General features: G+C 42.4%; 1 protein-coding gene across 1 annotated transcript; it reads right to left on the bottom strand.

Moving 5' to 3' along the window:
• Positions 1-15: 15 nt before the first annotated feature.
• Positions 16-15875, bottom strand: LOC110505168 (5-hydroxytryptamine receptor 3A-like). Its single transcript, XM_036989291.1, has 9 exons — positions 15665-15875; positions 11499-11662; positions 11345-11389; positions 11142-11251; positions 9555-9724; positions 6400-6560; positions 6062-6272; positions 988-1296; positions 16-532 (listed from the first exon to the last, which is right to left on the bottom strand). Exons 1-9 carry the CDS (start codon positions 15873-15875, stop codon positions 309-311), a joined length of 1605 nt encoding a protein of 534 aa, XP_036845186.1. The 3' UTR covers positions 16-308.
• Between the last annotated feature and the right edge of the window lie 1018 nt (positions 15876-16893).

The following is a 16893-nucleotide window of genomic DNA, read 5'->3' as shown; positions in this document are numbered from 1 at the left end:
TGTCATTCTGCCCCTGAACAAGGGGCAGTCATTGAATATAATAATTTGTTCTTAACTGACTTGCCTAGTTAACACACTTTTTTTTTTACCTTTAACTCAATTTTTTACAAAATGAAAACTACATTTCAAAAGAAATTCAGAGACTTATGGTACTACTTACTGTACATTGGTCTCACTCTCTTCTACCCCCCCTTCTTCTCTCTCTGGGTGCATTTGTTTTAGCTCGCCCCACTGCCTGAGGTGATCTGAGATTTCACTTTCAGACCAATGGAATGGGCAAGCTAAAACAAATGCGCCCTTTTGGTCTCTCATTGGTTGATCCAGATGCACCACATACAGATGATGACCATGGCGTAGCAGGAGATGAGGAGGAGGTAGATACGGAAGAGCAGGAAGTCCAGTACGTAGCCTACGTGGCACCACTGCTCCTGAAGCACGCCCTCCTTCTGCATCGACGTTAAGTGGGCACGCAAGTCACTCAGGTCCTGGCAGATCTGACGCAGCTCAGGCACAGAGGACACCACCCCAGGACCTAAAAACAACAAAGGGATGAGCATAGATGCTTAGCCTATGGTGCTGAAACACTGCTATTGGTCAGCAAGACTGGATGCTCAATACACAGTTGATCAGGTTTGAGCAAGCACATGTTCACAATAAAAACATATTACCTACAGGGGGTGTTAAGCTTTCTGATAATATGCTGTTTTGTTATATAGAAGGGATTGGGGCAGTTTCCTGGTAACCTAGTCAATTTAAATTCCGGAAATTTAATTGTGAAGTTTTTAAATTGACTTGAAGGTTGAAATGGAAATGATCCTAAACTATTACTTTATAACAGTTTCATGTCTGCTAATCACATCTACCCGAAATGAGCCCAGATTTGATTAGCAGAGAGAGATTAAACTAAAATAATCTACCCGAAATAAACCCAGATTATTTAACACTTTCATGTCTGCTAATCAAATCTACCCGCGAATGGCTCCTCACCAATGGTGCTTGTGGTGTGCTGGGCAGGGATGTGCACAGGGTTGGCTGGTGCAAGGACCCAGGGAGGGCTTGTGGGGTTTGGTCTGTCTGCCTTGTCATCCTGGGTGGATCCTCTGGAGGCTGAGGGTTGAACAAGCTCCTCGGGCCACTGGTAGCAGATCATACGGGCGATGTGCTTCAGGATGACCACACGGACCCAGTGGGGCACCTCGCGGTACTTCTTGGAGTTGGAATGGAGCACATTAGTGATGATGACTGTCTCCAACAGGCTGATGACCATGAGAGCCAGACACACTGAAAAGTAAATTCCTGAGAAGGGGGGGAGGATAGCAGGGACACTACAGGGTTAGGTGGGTTAAATTCTCTTCCAATTCAGGAGATGAGATTAATTGAGATGTGCCATTTATTTTCAGATGACTTCGGGTTCACTCCCAGAAGTACCTGAAGTGCAATGGAATTGCCCCCAATTAGTAGGGAGGGACACCATAGGAGGATGGTGGCACTTTAATTGGGGAGGACAGGCTTGTGGTAATGGCTGGTAGTGGAATAGGTGGAATGGTATCCAACACATGGTTTCCAGGTGTTTGATGTCATTCCATTGACTCCGTTCCAGCCGTTATTATGAGCCATCCTCCCCTCAACAGCCTCCAGTGAGGGACACAGTGTTTTGTTTATTTTGTTGCTCCGTGTCTAACCCACAACACTTATCATAGATCTCAGTGCTCCGTATCTAAGTCACAACACTTATCATAGATCTCAGTGCTCCGTGTCTAACAGGTAGACCAGGGGCCATATCACAGCGTATCCACAAAGCGTCTCGAAGTATACATTTGGTCATAAGTGCTGATAATAGAGACATTTTACTCCTACTGTAGAAAAGGCAGTACTACTCCTCTCCTCTCAACGTAACTTCCCCTGACAGTCCCTTCAGTTTTCCTTAAGTCCCGTTAGTTTGGCTGCTCGGCCTACCTTAGTTATTCCTCACCTATTATAGCCCTGCCATTCTTAACCAATCAGAGCGCTTGGAAATGCTCATCTGGACACGAACACCTGCCTACTCAGGTCAGAGTGTTATCGTCGTCGGGAAGGGAGAAGATGCACATTTCTGAAGACGTTTTTTTATTGTCAACAGTAACACCAATTTCTGAATGCGGTGCATCAATGTAAGTTGCAGGAAAGTTTTATTGTTTTTTTTTACATACTGTGTAATAATAGGTAATTACCAGTAATTACTTCCTGTTACTTTGATAGCTTTTAGACATATATTCTACTGTTATGGTTGTTTACTATTCTTTAATGTTAAGAGTTGCCAATGCTGCTTTAACAAATTGTTTATCATATGTACGTATTATTCTTTACTGTCATAAGTGTTATTGTTGCATTGGTTGCACAAATACTTTTGCAGAAGTTGAATTGCTGTATTGGTAAACATCGTCTTTTTGCATGCACACGCCACCGCAGCGTTTTCCATAGTGGCCTTTATTAAGGTGTTTTATTGTGCTGCCATGGGCGAGCTTCTAGAGTCATCCCACAGTCATCCCACAGTCATCCCACAGTCATCCCACAGTCATCCCAGAGTCATCCCAGAGTCATCCCAGAGTCATCCCAGACGGTTCTTGGAGCTTGCTCATGAACAGAGTAATTTGCGACTCTGTGGCTCCAGGACAGATCTGATAAGATCTCAGCCTGGCAGATTCTCACGCAGGGCTGGAGAGAGATGGTGTCATAAATCTTGATCCTTTGTCAATACAAGTAATTAGTTTCTCTCTCTCCAAGAGGTGAATGTTTAAGTTTATGTTTATATTGATGCTGTGTTTATAGACAAGTTGTAAGTGTAATGCCATTTATTTCACCTTTAGAGGTGCTTTTATCAAACATACTGTGGAGAAAAAAGTGTTTTGTTAGGAGCTCTCCTCAAACAATAGCATGGCATTTTTTTTGCAGTAATATCTACTGTAAATTGGAAAGTGCAGTTAAATTAACAAGAATTTAAGCTTTCAGCCGATATAAGACACATATGTATCGACATTTGTTGTTTCTCTAAAATCTGCCATCCTGACACAAGGTGCTGCATGATTTACAACTGTCCTGTTGACTGGACAACGATCCCCTTAAAACCTCTTTGGGGTGGGGTGCAGTATTTTGACATCCGGATGAAAAGCGTGTCCAAAGTAAACTGCCTTTTACTCAGGCCCGGAAGCTAGGATATGCATATAATTGGTAGATTTGGATAGAAAACACTCTAAAACTGTTAAAATAATGTCTGTGAGTATAACAGAACTGATATGGCAGGCGAAACCCCAAGGACAAACCACCCCCCCCCCAAAAAAACATTTTCAGCCTACCACTGTTTTCAATGGCTGTCTCTTTTATTATAAGGCGAAAACCTCCCAGATTGCAGTTCCTAGGGCTTCCACTAGATGTCAACAGTCTTTAGAAAGAGTTTCAGGCTGGTATTTGGAAAAATGAGCCAGAAGTTGTAGTTATTCTAGGTGGCTCCCATTTTGGCTGTAGTGTTTCCATGCGCGTGGAGGAAAGCATGTTCTTTGTTATTTATCTCCGGTAATGAACATACTTTTCTCCGTCTTAAATTGTGTAATTTATTTACGTATTAGGGTACCTAAGGTTTGATTATAAACATTGTTTGACTTGTTTGGATACGTTTATTGGTAATGTTTGGGATTAATTCTGTATGCATTTTGAAGGAGGGAAACTGAGTGGATTATTGACTGAAGAGAGCCAGCTAAACTGAGTTTTTATTGATATAAAAAAGGACTTTATCGAACAAAAGGACCATTTGTGATGTATCTGGGACTTTTTGGAGTGCCAACAGAAGAAGATCTTCAAAGGTAAGGCATTTATTATATCGCTATTTCTGACTTTCGTGTCGCACCTGCCTGGTTGAATTTTTTGGGGGTTCATGGTTCTGTATGCGGGGCGCTGTACTCGGATAATCGCATGGTGTGCTTTCGCCGTAAAGCCTTTTTGAAATCTGACACAGTGGCTGGATTAACAAGAAGTTACGCTTTATTACATATGTATTTTCATGAATGTTAAATATTTATATTTCCGTAGTTTGAATTTCGCGCTCTGTGATTTCACCGGATGTTGTCGAGGTGGGTCGCTAGCGGAACGCCCGCGCTAGAAATGTTAAGAAGCGTGGTTGAGCGGGTCATGTATCAGAGGACGCATGACTCCACCATCGCCTCTACCGAGCCCATTGGGGAGTTGCAGCGATGAGACAATATTGAAAACTGGGGAGAAAAAGGGGGTAAAAAAAATGATGTTTATAAATAGCCTGGCTGGGCTGATGAGACAGTGGAATGCGCAGTCAGATGGAACTGAGTAAATAGGCATTTTAACGTAATGAATACGGTTTTAATCAATCAGCACTCAGCACTCAGTATGCACTGTATATTGTATACTTATAGTGGGTGAGGGTATTCACAGCCAACCACTCAGAAGGGTGAGGGTATTCACAGCCAACCACTCAGAAGGGTGAGGGTATTCACAGCCAACCACTCAGAAGGGTGAGGGTATTCACAGCCAACCACTCAGAAGGGTGAGGGTATTCACAGCCAACCACTCAGAAGGGTGAGGGCAACCAGACAACTGTTTTTACATGGTCTTTCTAGCAGGATTTAGCTAGAAAAAAAAAAAAAAAAAAAAACATTTTTGACATGGTCTGTAATTTCTCTGGATATAGTGACAAATAGTTTTTTACATGGTACTTCAAGCCCGATATAGTGACCAATAGTTTTTTTACATGGTACTTCAAGCCCGATATAGTGACCTACAGTTTTTTACATGGTGCACAATTTCTCCGGATTTAGCGACCAATAGTTTTTACACCGACTCTTATGGGTTAAAACAAAAGCTATGCATGAAACCTATTTAGTCAGAAGAGTTCCACCTAGTCGACAGATATTTAGGATACCTCACGAGCTGTCCAAACCAGTTAAGACTTGATTATAGAATGAGCAAGTGGTTGCTGCGCCAAAGACAGGCTATTGCTTTGGAGTTGTTGAAAGAATGCATTGATATTGCTATATGATCAATCCATAAATAACCTAGACACATCCATCAGTATCTTTTGCGCTTTTTACGACGATTTCACAAGGTCTAATTTACATGATATGCCTAAATACTTATAACCACGAGGCTAATAAATAATCAAATATTTGTTTTTCGATTATTTCATTAACCTATATCATGTTATTTCAAGTTTCCCGTTGGGAGCGCATTCCAACGCGATTTAGAGTTGTTGAACGGGAGTGATAAGTGTTTTGATTAACGGTAGTTTAATTTGATCAAACTTCTGTTGTTTTGGGGCATGCGTATAAATTGGGCTATTGAAACATCTAGGGTCTATGTGTTGGTGAAAAGTATAGACCATTCAACATTTTATGCAACATTGTCGAGAAGTTACTTGATGCCTACTGTACCAACGCGATTTAGAGTTTTTTTTTTAACCAATTCTGATATTTTGAATAATGTGATAGAATCATACAGCGTGATTCCGGTTGAACGCGGATTTCTTTAATAATCCTACCGTTGTGTCAATACACTCGTCACTCGATCCCGTTTAACAAGGTTATGCATGCCAACATAATAGGCAAGAATTAAGAGTAGGCTAAATGATCTTGTCAGTGAAATTTGTAGGTATTAAACTTTTTACCATTGCAACATTAAATGTTCGCGGTGGTTCAGCGCGCTAAAAACCTCTATGGTCAACTAACACATGACCAGCAAAGCCACAGTGCACTACTTATGTGATTTTTTAAAACTAAAGCTATTTGAGTGTTTACCAGCATTTGTAACTTGAGTCTTTACAAAACAGTTAATCTGATATATAAATAGTTGCTTGTTTTTCAGTTTCTTGAAATACTTTGCAAATGTAACTTATTTCAATGTGAAAACTGAAATGGTCAATTAATTCCTTTTACATTTTAGCATACGCACATATCCAGAGAAACTTACAATACTGAGTGCATACATTTTCGTACTGGTCCCCCGTGGGAATCGAACCCACAACCCTAGCATCTTTGTGTGCACTTATGAACAGGACGCTGACCTATGAGGGGGGTGCCGTTGGCCGTGCTGGGCAGCAGGTCGTTCATGATGAGCAGGAAGACGGTGTAGCCCAAAATAAGGGTCATCTTGAAGGAGGCGCGGTCCACGCTGTGAGGGGGCAGGTAGAAGGAGAGGATGTCGATGAGCATGAGGAAGGAACTGGGGATGAGCAGGTTGACCACGTAGAGCACTGGCCTGCGCTTTATCACCACCTGGTGGTGAGATGAAGCAAGTACAGCAGATGTATTAGGAGACATATTGGAGAGCAGAGAGACAGCAGATATCCCTGTCTTAGCAGGTCTCTCTCTCCCTCTCCATCTCCCTGTCTATCTCTCTCACCCAGAAAGTGATGATGTCCCATTCGTCGATGCCAAACTTGAGGACAGACGCCTCTCCATAGATGTTGACCAGCTCCCACTCCCCACTAGCCTCCAGGTACTGTTTCGAGTTCCCCGACATCTCCTCGAAGGACAGGGCTGGAGTCAACCTCACATCCTTTACTAATGAGGAGAGAGAGGGGGGGGGGGGGGGGGGGTCATTCCTTTTCCATTGCCAAAGTAGGCTTTGTTAATATGTACATTGTTATATCATGCCAATAACGATAAATGAGAGAGAAAAGGGTTTTTGTATATATTTGGATAATAGCTAGCTAGCTGGTGGGATAGTAGCTGGGGGGATATTAGTAGCCGGGGGGGGGGTTATTTCAGGATATTTCTACCCGGGGGGGGGAGGGGGGGTGTATTATAGGATATTTCTACCCGGGGGGGGGGGGTGTATTATAGGATATTAATAGCTGGGGGGGGGGGGGGTGTATTATAGGATATTAATAGCCGGGGGGGGGGGGGGGGGGGGGGGGGGGGTGTATTATAGGATATTAGTAGCTGGGGGGTGGTATATATTTTAGGATATTAGTACTTTTGTACGTTAGAAAATCAGGTGTGCTTTCATTCCTACATTATTGTTCAAATAGACACCTATCCTTCCCCTGGATTTTCTAGATTGTGCAGATCACAACCCGGAAGTATTAACACGACATACAAGGTATATTACGGCATGCTAGTTGTGTATTAAGTGGTGAGTAGGCTACAGTATGTATTTCAGGCCATGCTGTTTTCAACTCTCTAGAGACAGCAGGAGTAGTAGAGATACCCTTAATGATCGGCTATGAAAAGCCAATTGACATTTACTCCTGAGGTGCTGACCTGTTGCACCCTCAATAACCACTGTGATTATTATTATTTAACCCTGCTGGTCATCTATGAACGTTTGAACATCTTGGCCCATGTTCTGTTATAATCTCCACCCGGCACAGCCAGAAGAGGACTGGACACCCCTCATAGCCTGGTTCCTCTCCTGGTTTCTTCCTAGGTTCTGGCCTTTCTAGGGAGTTTTTCCTAGCCACCGTGCTTCTACACCTGCATTGGTTTTAGGCTGGGTTTCTGTACAGCACTTTGTGGCATCAGCTGATGTAAGAAGGGCTTTATAAATATATCTGATTTGACGATATGCACATGGCATCAGACACGTACACCACATCACTATCGCAGTGTGATACCTATGCGACTCCCAATCACGGCCGGTTGTGATACAGTCTGGATTCGAGCCAGGGTGTCTGTAGTGACGCCTGTAGCACTGAGATACAGTGTCGTAGACCGCTGTGATACAGTGTCGTAGACCGCTGTGATACAGTGTCGTAGACCGCTGTGATACAGCCTGGAATGGAACCAGGGTCTGTACTACTGAGATGCAGTGTCTTAGACCGCTGTGATACAGCCTGGAATGGAACCAGGGTCTGTAGTACTGAGATGCAGTGTCTTAGACTGCTGTGATACAGCCTGGAATGGAACCAGGGTCTGTAGTACTGAGATGCAGGGTCTTATAGACCGCTGTACCACTGCGCTGTAGGAACATCTGCTCTTTCCTTGACATAGACTGACCTATTATCCCTTGTTGATGTCACTTGTTAAATCCATTTCAATCAGTGTAGATGTCGGGGAAGAGACAGGTTAAAGAAGGATCATTGAGGCATGGATTGTGTATGTGTGCCATTCAGAGGGTGAATGGGCAATATAAAATATTTAAGTGCCCTTGAACTGGGTATGGTAGTAGGTGCCAGGCGCACTGGTTTGTGTCAAGAACTGCAATGCTGCTGGGTTTTTCACACGGAATAGATTCCCGTGTGTATCAAGAATCGACCACCACCCAGAGGACATCCAGACAACCTGACACAACTGTAGGAAGCATTGGCGTCAACATGGGTCAGCATCCCTGGGGAACGCATTTGACACCTTGTAGAGTCCATGCCCCAACGAATTGATGCTGTTCGGAGGGCGAAAGGGGGTGCAACTCAATATTAGAAAAGTGTTCCTAATGTTTTGTCCACTCAGTGGAGTTAATTACTGGTGTGCGTGCAGTAGCCTATCACAGTGGAGTTAGTTACTGGTGTGCATGCAGTAGCCTATCACAGTGGAGTTAGTTACTGGTGTGCATGCAGTAGCCTATCACAGTGGAGTTAGTTACTGGTGTGCATGCAGTAGCCTATCACAGTGGAGTTAGTTACTGGTGTGCATGCAGTAGCCTATCATAGTGGAGTTAGTTACTGGTGTGCATGCAGTAGCCTATCATAGTGGAGTTAGTTACTGGTGTGCATGCAGTAGCCTATCACAGTGGAGTTAGTTACTGGTGTGCATGCAGTAGCCTATCATAGTGCAGTTAGATACTGGTGTGCTTGAAGTAGCCTATCACAGTGGAGTTAATTACTATGACTATTATATTCTATGACTCCCCCCAACAAACCAATATCTATCATATAACCCCCCCCCCCACCAGCTACTAATACTGGTGTGCATGCAGTAGCCTATCACAGTGGAGTTAGTTACTGGTGTGCATGCAGTAGCCTATCACAGTGGAGTTAGTTACTGGTGTGCATGCAGTAGCCTATCATAGTGGAGTTAGTTACTGGTGTGCATGCAGTAGCCTATCACAGTGGAGTTAGTTACTGGTGTGCATGCAGTAGCCTATCATAGTGGAGTTAGATACTGGTGTGCTTGAAGTAGCCTATCACAGTGGAGTTAATTACTATGACTATTATATTCTATGACTCCCCCCAACAAACCAATATCTATCATATAACCCCCCCCCCCCCCCCCCCCCCCCCCCACCAGCTACTAATACTGGTGTGCATGCAGTAGCCTATCACAGTGGAGTTAGTTACTGGTGTGCATGCAGTAGCCTATCACACTGTAGTTAGTTACTGGTGTGCGTGCAGTAGCCTATCACAGTGGAGTTAGTTACTGGTGTGCATGCAGTAGCCTATCACACTGTAGTTAGTTACTGGTGTGCATGCAGTAGCCTATCACAGTGGAGTTAGTTACTGGTGTGCATGCAGTAGCCTATCACACTGTAGTTAGTTACTGGTGTGCGTGCAGTAGCCTATCACACTGTAGTTAGTTACTGGTGTGCGTGCAGTAGCCTATCACAGTGGAGTTAGTTACTGGTGTGCATGTAGGAGCCGAAGGTAAACGAGCAGTTCTGCACATCGAAGGGGAAGCTGAAGATTTCCAGGTTGCAGGCGCTGACCAGGCGCAGCATCCTGTCCCAGCGGATGTGGCCTGTGTGGTTGACGTAGACGTAGGGGCATTGCTGTGACACGTCGTCGTCCACACTGAGAGACAGAGAGGGAGGCAAAGATGCATCAAAAATACCCTAAAGACCAATGTATACACATCAAATGAACTCTAGCAAAGATTGTGTTTAGTTAAAATATGTCAAATGTGTATTTTAAATGTACAAAAAATAAATGTGCATGTAGCCCTTTTACAACAGTATTTTCAGTAAAGGTTACAGAACCTTTTGACTTGCTATGACTGTGACAGATGGTTGTTAATCTAGTTGAATGCAGAGTGTCTGCAGAAGTGACTAAAATGTAAAAAAAAAAAATAATTTTAAAAAATGAACACTTGCAAAGTATCCTGGATATTATTTTAATGAGCTCGACCCCCTAATTTGGCCTTGTTAATTATTTATTTTTTTTGGACTTCTGATACCGATGCAGAACATTTGGGGTGAGAAGGGGCACAAAATTGTGAACTGCTATAAAAAAAAATCTAATATGAAAGTTTTTTGCATTTTGCCAATAGAAAATACAGCTCTCTACAGTATTTTAGAACAATATACACTACTGTTCAAAAGTTTTAGGTCATTTAGAAATGTCCTTGTTTTTGAAAGAAAAGCAATTTTTTTTGTCCATTTAAAATAACATCAAATTATTCAGAAATACAGTGTAGACATTGTTCATGTTGTAAATGACTGTTGTAGCTGGAAACGGCTGATTTTTAATGGAATATCTACATAGGTGCACAGAGGCCCATTATCAGCAACCATCACTCCTGTGTTCCAATGGCAAGTTGTGTTAGCTAATCCAAGTTTATCATTTTAAAAGGCTAATTGATCATTAGAAAACACTTTTGCAATTATGTTAGCACAGCTGAAAACTGTTGTCCTGATTAAATAAGCAGTAAAACTGTTCTTTAGACTAGTTGAGTATCTGGAGCATCAGCATTTGTGGATTCGATTACAGGCTCAAAATGGCCAGAAACAAAGAAGTTTCTTCTGAAACTCGTCAGTCTATTCTTGGTCTGAGAAATGAAGGCTATGCCATGAGAGAAATTGCCAAGAAACTGAAGTTCTGGTACAACACTGTGTACTACTCCCTTCACAGAACAGTGCAAATTGGCTCTAACCAGAATAGAAAGAGGAGTGGGAGGCCCCGGTGCACAACTGAGCAAGAGGACAATTACATTAGAGTGTCTAGTTTGAGAAACAGACGCCTGTGATAGAGGAGAGAAGGACATGCGATAGAGGAGAGAAGGTCATGTGATAGAGGAGAGAAGGTCATGCGATAGAGGAGAGAAGATCATGTGATAGAGGAGAGAAGAACATGCGATAGAGGAGAGAAGGAGGAGGTGATAATGGTTGGAGGGGGGGGGGGGGGGGGGGTTGGTTGACCCCATGTTTTATACAGGACATGAAGATAGGCGTATAGATGAGTAAAACAAAGTCAGTTTTCTTCGGACACTCACAACTCATACACGATGATGTCAGGCACCCAGAGCTCTTTGACTGGCAGAGAAATCCTGGTGACTCCGCCACAAGCATCAGAGTCCCAAACCAGGAACTGATGGTGCCAGTACTAAAAAGGACCCAGTAAAGAATTAGGCTCAGGGAAGCTTATACCACCACAAACTGTTGGCAAAATAAAATAGGAAGATATCTTGACATTCACCAATCTCAACCACAGGAAAGTAGTGAGGATCTGGGTCTTCTCATTCTGAAATATGACCAAGCAAGAAAGCGGATAATTGTTAGTAACAAATTAATTGAATGAATGGACCCTATGCAAAGAGGAACATTGTGGCCTTACACTGTCCAACACTCACCACGCCCAGGACAGCATACAGGGTGAAGGAGATGTTTGCTATGGTGGGATTGCTTAGGTTGACTGCCGGTCTGAAGGATATGCGGTTAAACACAGTCTGCATCGACTCGTAGGTTGGACCGCTGTGACCCTCTTTACAGGTCAAATCGCACTGGCATAAATATACTTAAGAGCATAGAGGAGAGACAGAGAGAGAGAGTGAGAGCGGCAGAGAGCAAAAGGAAAGAGAGAAAGAGAGAAAGAAAAAAAGAGACAGAAAGAGAGACAGAGGATTAAATGCTTTAATATCAATGGAACCTAATCAATAAAGACAAGGTTATTCATAAGTAAGGGACATTAGCAACCTCCAAAATTTCAAAACTTGCCCAAACTCATATCATGCAACATGGTAGCCACCGTGCTTCTACACCTGCATTGCTTGCTGTTTGGGGTTTTAGGCTGGGTTTCTGTACAGCACTTTGAGATATCAGCTGATGTACGAAGGGCTATATAAATACATTTGATTTGATTTGATGGTATACTACATTGTGTCAAGTTGGTCAAACCTCACCATTCAGCTAAAACTGTAGGCTACCATACATACCTACAGTATTTGTCAAAAGTGATAATTCTCAGTAATTTAAAACATTCCATTTCTCAAAAAGTCGTCATTCACGTTTGCAATACGGTATTTTTAGAGGGACATAAAAATAAAAAAAAATAAAAATAAAAATGTAACAAACAAACATTGACAGATGAACACCTTTCTGTTTACTCTGAACAAAACATTGTACCTTAAAACAAACCAGAAGGACAAATGAAAAATACATTACTCACAGGGATAGAGGGAACCAATGTTAAACAGGTCACTTTTATGTAAATACATATGCAGAACATCTAAACTTACACTGAGTGGACAAAACATTAGGAACACCTTTCTAATATTGAGTGGCATCCTTCCCTTTTGCCCTCAGAAAAGCCTCAGTTCATCAGAGCATGGGACTCTGCAAGGTGTCGAAAGCGTTCCACAGGGATGCTGGCCCATGTTGACTCCAATGCTTCCCACAATTGTGTCAAATTTTCTGGATGTCCTTTTTTTGGTGGTTGACCATTCTTGATACACACGGGAAACTGATTAGCGTGAGAAACCCCAGCAGTGTTGCAGTTCCTGACACAAACCAGGCACTTAAATCTTGTCTTTCCCATTCACCTTCTGAATGGCACACATATGGAATCCATGTCTCAAGGCTTAATCCTACTTTAACCTGTCTCCTCCCCTTTATCTACACTGATTGAAGAGGATCTGACATCCAGAAGGGATCATAGCTTTCACCTTGGATTCACCAGATCAGCCTATGTCATGGAAAGAGCAGGTGTTCATATTATTTCCCTTGTGCATATTTCATTGGATTAATAAGCATCACTAGCACTTACCGATGCGATCAAATATATTGGCACTCAGGATGTTATCTAGAGATTTTGGGGGGTGTTTACACAATTATTTTTTTTGCACTGGACCCCCCCCCCAAAAAATGTCAAATCAAAAATGGCCTAAATTATTTTTTAAAAAACAAATGAATTTATCTGCAGGCAATGATTCTCATTTACTGTGTAATGTATCACACTCGTAGTGCCTAAAAATAGCCCTTCAACCAGTTTTGAAAAGAAAAAAACAGAACTTTCCAGGTGAGAAATAATTCAAAAAATAACTGAGTAGCCACAGCCTAGTTAGATAATTATATTTCTAGCAACACATGCTTAAAATGTTCAAAATATTGTTAAAAACACATACAATAATTTACAACATAATACAACTTTAAATCTAACATGCAAATGAAGGATATTACCTGCCAATAGAAAGAAACCTGATGTGAGAATGGATCTCCGTGGTTGTCCCATACTGTGCCCTGTTGGATGGTACTAGTTAACCAAATGTCCTGCACATACAGAGCTCGAACCAAACTGAGTGATTGACTTATAATGCAGACACACACACCACACACTGTGAGACCACAGCCCCTTTTCACACTACTGAGTCAAGCTGGGCCAAACTGAACCGTGCTGGAAAACATCTGAGCTAGCTAGTACAGTTTGTCTTGGGTCGGCACGATAGTGTGAAAAGGGACGCACACGCGGTCTCTAATCACAGTCTCATGATATCGGTCACACGAACACAACAGAGTTGTTTTTTTAACACCTGCAGTAACCACTCAGCCATGACATTTTTTTTTGTTGAGTTCAATACATCTGTGCCTATGGGAGATAAACTGGCCTTGTAGAAGTCTTTGTAGCTTAATCACACCATAGGTTCTGATAATGGCACACATTTAATTGGATGTCAACTAACATCACTGGTCCTAAGGTACAGCTATACAACCAATCGTAAGTAATAAGTATATCATTCAACAAGTCAGGACGCTCTCATCCGGGTCCCGGTACCAAATTGTGTGGAAAACATGTTCCAAAGATTAAGGCAGGGGCTATATAATGATATAATGGAAAAATATTTAATGTGAAATTAAAGCAGCTGCTTGAATTAAATATGTTTCTATTATATCATGAAATAGTCCCTGCCATAATCTTTGGATCGAGTTTTACACAACACAGCTCTTTGGAAAAGATGGTGTTTGACCAAATACAATACTATTTATCTGTAAACAAATTGACAACAGACTTTCAGCACGGTTATAGAGAAGGGTACTCAATATGTACTGCATTAACATAAATCACTGAGAGCATTGTATTTGGTACAAATCATTCCCTAAGTTCTAGACCTCAGCTGAATCTGGTAATGAACGGTCTGGCTGTCAAACAAGTTGAGGAGACTAAATGACTTGGTGTTACCTTAGATTAGAACATGTCATGGTCAAAACATATAGATTCAATGGTTGTAAAGATGGGGAGAGGGACGGTATGTTCATACTAAAGAGATGCTCTGCTTTTTTCACACAACACTCCAAAAAGTCCTGCAGGCTCTAGTTTTGTCTTGACTATTGTCCAATCATGTGGTCAAGTGCTGTGAGGAAAAACCTAGTTAAGCTGCAGCTGGGCCAGAACAGAGCGACACCTCTTGCTCTATACTGTAATCAGAGGGCTAACTTAAATACTATGAATGCCAGTCTCTCTTGGCTAATAGTTGAGGAGAGACTGACTGCATCACTTCTTCTTTTCAGAAGAAACAATAATGTGTTGAAAATTCCAAATAGTTTACATAGTCAACTTACATACATTTCTAACACATACACTTACCCCACCAGACATGCCACCAGGGGTCTTTCACAGTCCCCAAATCCAGAACAAAATCAAGAGAGCATACAGTATTACATAGAGCCGTTATTGCATGGAACTCCCATCCATCTCATATTACTCTAATGGACAGCAAACCTGGTTTTCCGGAACTGATAAAGCAACACCTCACGGACCAACGCCTCTCCCCTATCTTGACCTAGATATTTTGTGTATGTATTGACATGTAGGCTATGTGTGCCATTTTAAAATTAATTTAGTTCTGTCCTTGAGCTGTTCTTGTCTATTAATGTTCTGTATTATGTGATGTCTCTTTTTTGTGTGGACCCCAGGAAGAGTAGCCGATGCTTTTGTAACAGCTAATGGGGATACTAATAAAATCCTCAAAAGTTACTTCCTGTATGTCAACGCTATAATAAAAACAAGGATGTGGTTTTTGGATGATCCCCTACTTTGCATGTCGTGGATCCGTGTCTTGCGTGACAGATCTTCATCTTCATCATCATTGATCCACCATCAACATTACAATTCAGAAAACATCTCAGATGACCCCAATGAATTGTTGTTAGTAATGAAACAGTGGTTTTTGTGAAAGTATGTTTATTTGTCAAAGAAAAATAAATGTCATCTAATATAGTAATATATAAGTCAGCACACTTACTCAATGCAGCCAGAAGATCAAACAAGCGATCGTTGAAGTTATGGTAATGTTAAGGTAATTGTTTTTAAATCTCAACAGCAGTTGACAACATGGGAGACTTGTACGCAGTGGTGTAGTGGAGGGTAAGCACTATTTCCTCACATTTTGTATTTTAACACAACCATTTAGCCACTTATCATGGAAAAATGGTTAGAAATGACAAGGATCGTTATTTTATTCACAATGAATGACATTGACCCACCTATGTTTTTAACCAGTACATCACTGGTTGTAGGAATTACTCCAGATGCTGAGGATGACGAGGAAGCTGAAGGTGATGAAGATGCAGTAGACGCCAAACAGCAGCCGGTCGAGGATGTAGCCCACCTGCATCCAGTCCTGGGAGATCTGGTTCCCGTCCACATGCTGGGCCACCTGGAGGCGGATGGACTGGAGCTCATTGCCCAGATTCCTCAGCTCCGCCAGGGCTGGATCGCCTGCCTCTGCCCACATCTTACCTGGTTCTCCTGTTTGAACCTGTCTCTCCACCGTCACTAGAGGGCAGACTTTCACGTCTGTTTCTTAGAGACAAGAGGGAAGGAAGGGAGAAGGTGGAATTATGAATATACCTCCTAAAGACAGAAATGATTGGTTGTCTAAGGTCGGACCTAGTCAAGTGTCTGGAAAAATGTATCAGAGTGATTCGTGCATTTATGTTACTGTTCAGGCTTGTGATTGAATGCTTCACTATATTGCTTTGTGTTGGACAAGACATCTGCTAACTGAATGAAAGTCTGTGTAATTGTAAATCCCTGGAGGATCAGACAGGGTACCTCTTGCAACTGGATTGAGGATGATCTTGTCCTCTCTGGATTTCTGAGGCAGCCAGACGAGGGTGCCCATGAAGCGCAGGACGAGCACTCGGACCCAGCCAGGCACTGGGTGGAAGTTACTGGAGCCGACCAGGAGGTTGGTGATGAGAATAGTCTCCAGCAGGCTGGCCACCATCAGAGCCAAGCAGATGGCGAAGAACACATCTGCATGTGCAGGAGGAGGGAGGTGAAGAGAAGAAATATTCAGCAACTCTTAGGAGGACAAAGGAAGTGGACTTCAAAATGATACTTGACCCTAACTAGCTAATCCAATAACACAAAGTAAACATCTACATTTATGACTTACGAAAAATATGGTGTTCCCGGTACACATGTTTTCATACTCACTTATCAGTGGAATGGTGCTTCCTGTAATGGGCAGCAGGTCATTCACAATGAGCAGGAAGACGGAGTAGCCCAAAATTAGGGTCATCTTGAAGGAGGAGCGGTCCACGTTTTGGGGAGGCAGCAGGAAGCTGAAGAGATCCACAGTGATGAGGAAGCAGCTGGGGATCAGGAGGTTCACCACGTAGAGGGTGGCTCTGCGCCTCAGGACAATCTACAGTTTAGAGACACAATGTGTAATGAAAACCTTCAAGGGTGATTTGGTGTCGTGCAGTAGATTCCCATTTCAGATAAGACAAAGCCATATATAGCTG

This window comes from Oncorhynchus mykiss, chromosome 1 (genome assembly GCF_013265735.2).
Source record: "Oncorhynchus mykiss isolate Arlee chromosome 1, USDA_OmykA_1.1, whole genome shotgun sequence".
Classification (NCBI taxonomy): domain Eukaryota; kingdom Metazoa; phylum Chordata; class Actinopteri; order Salmoniformes; family Salmonidae; genus Oncorhynchus; species Oncorhynchus mykiss.
Note: the sequence above shows the minus strand (reverse complement) of the source record. Positions and strands in the feature narration are given on the sequence as shown.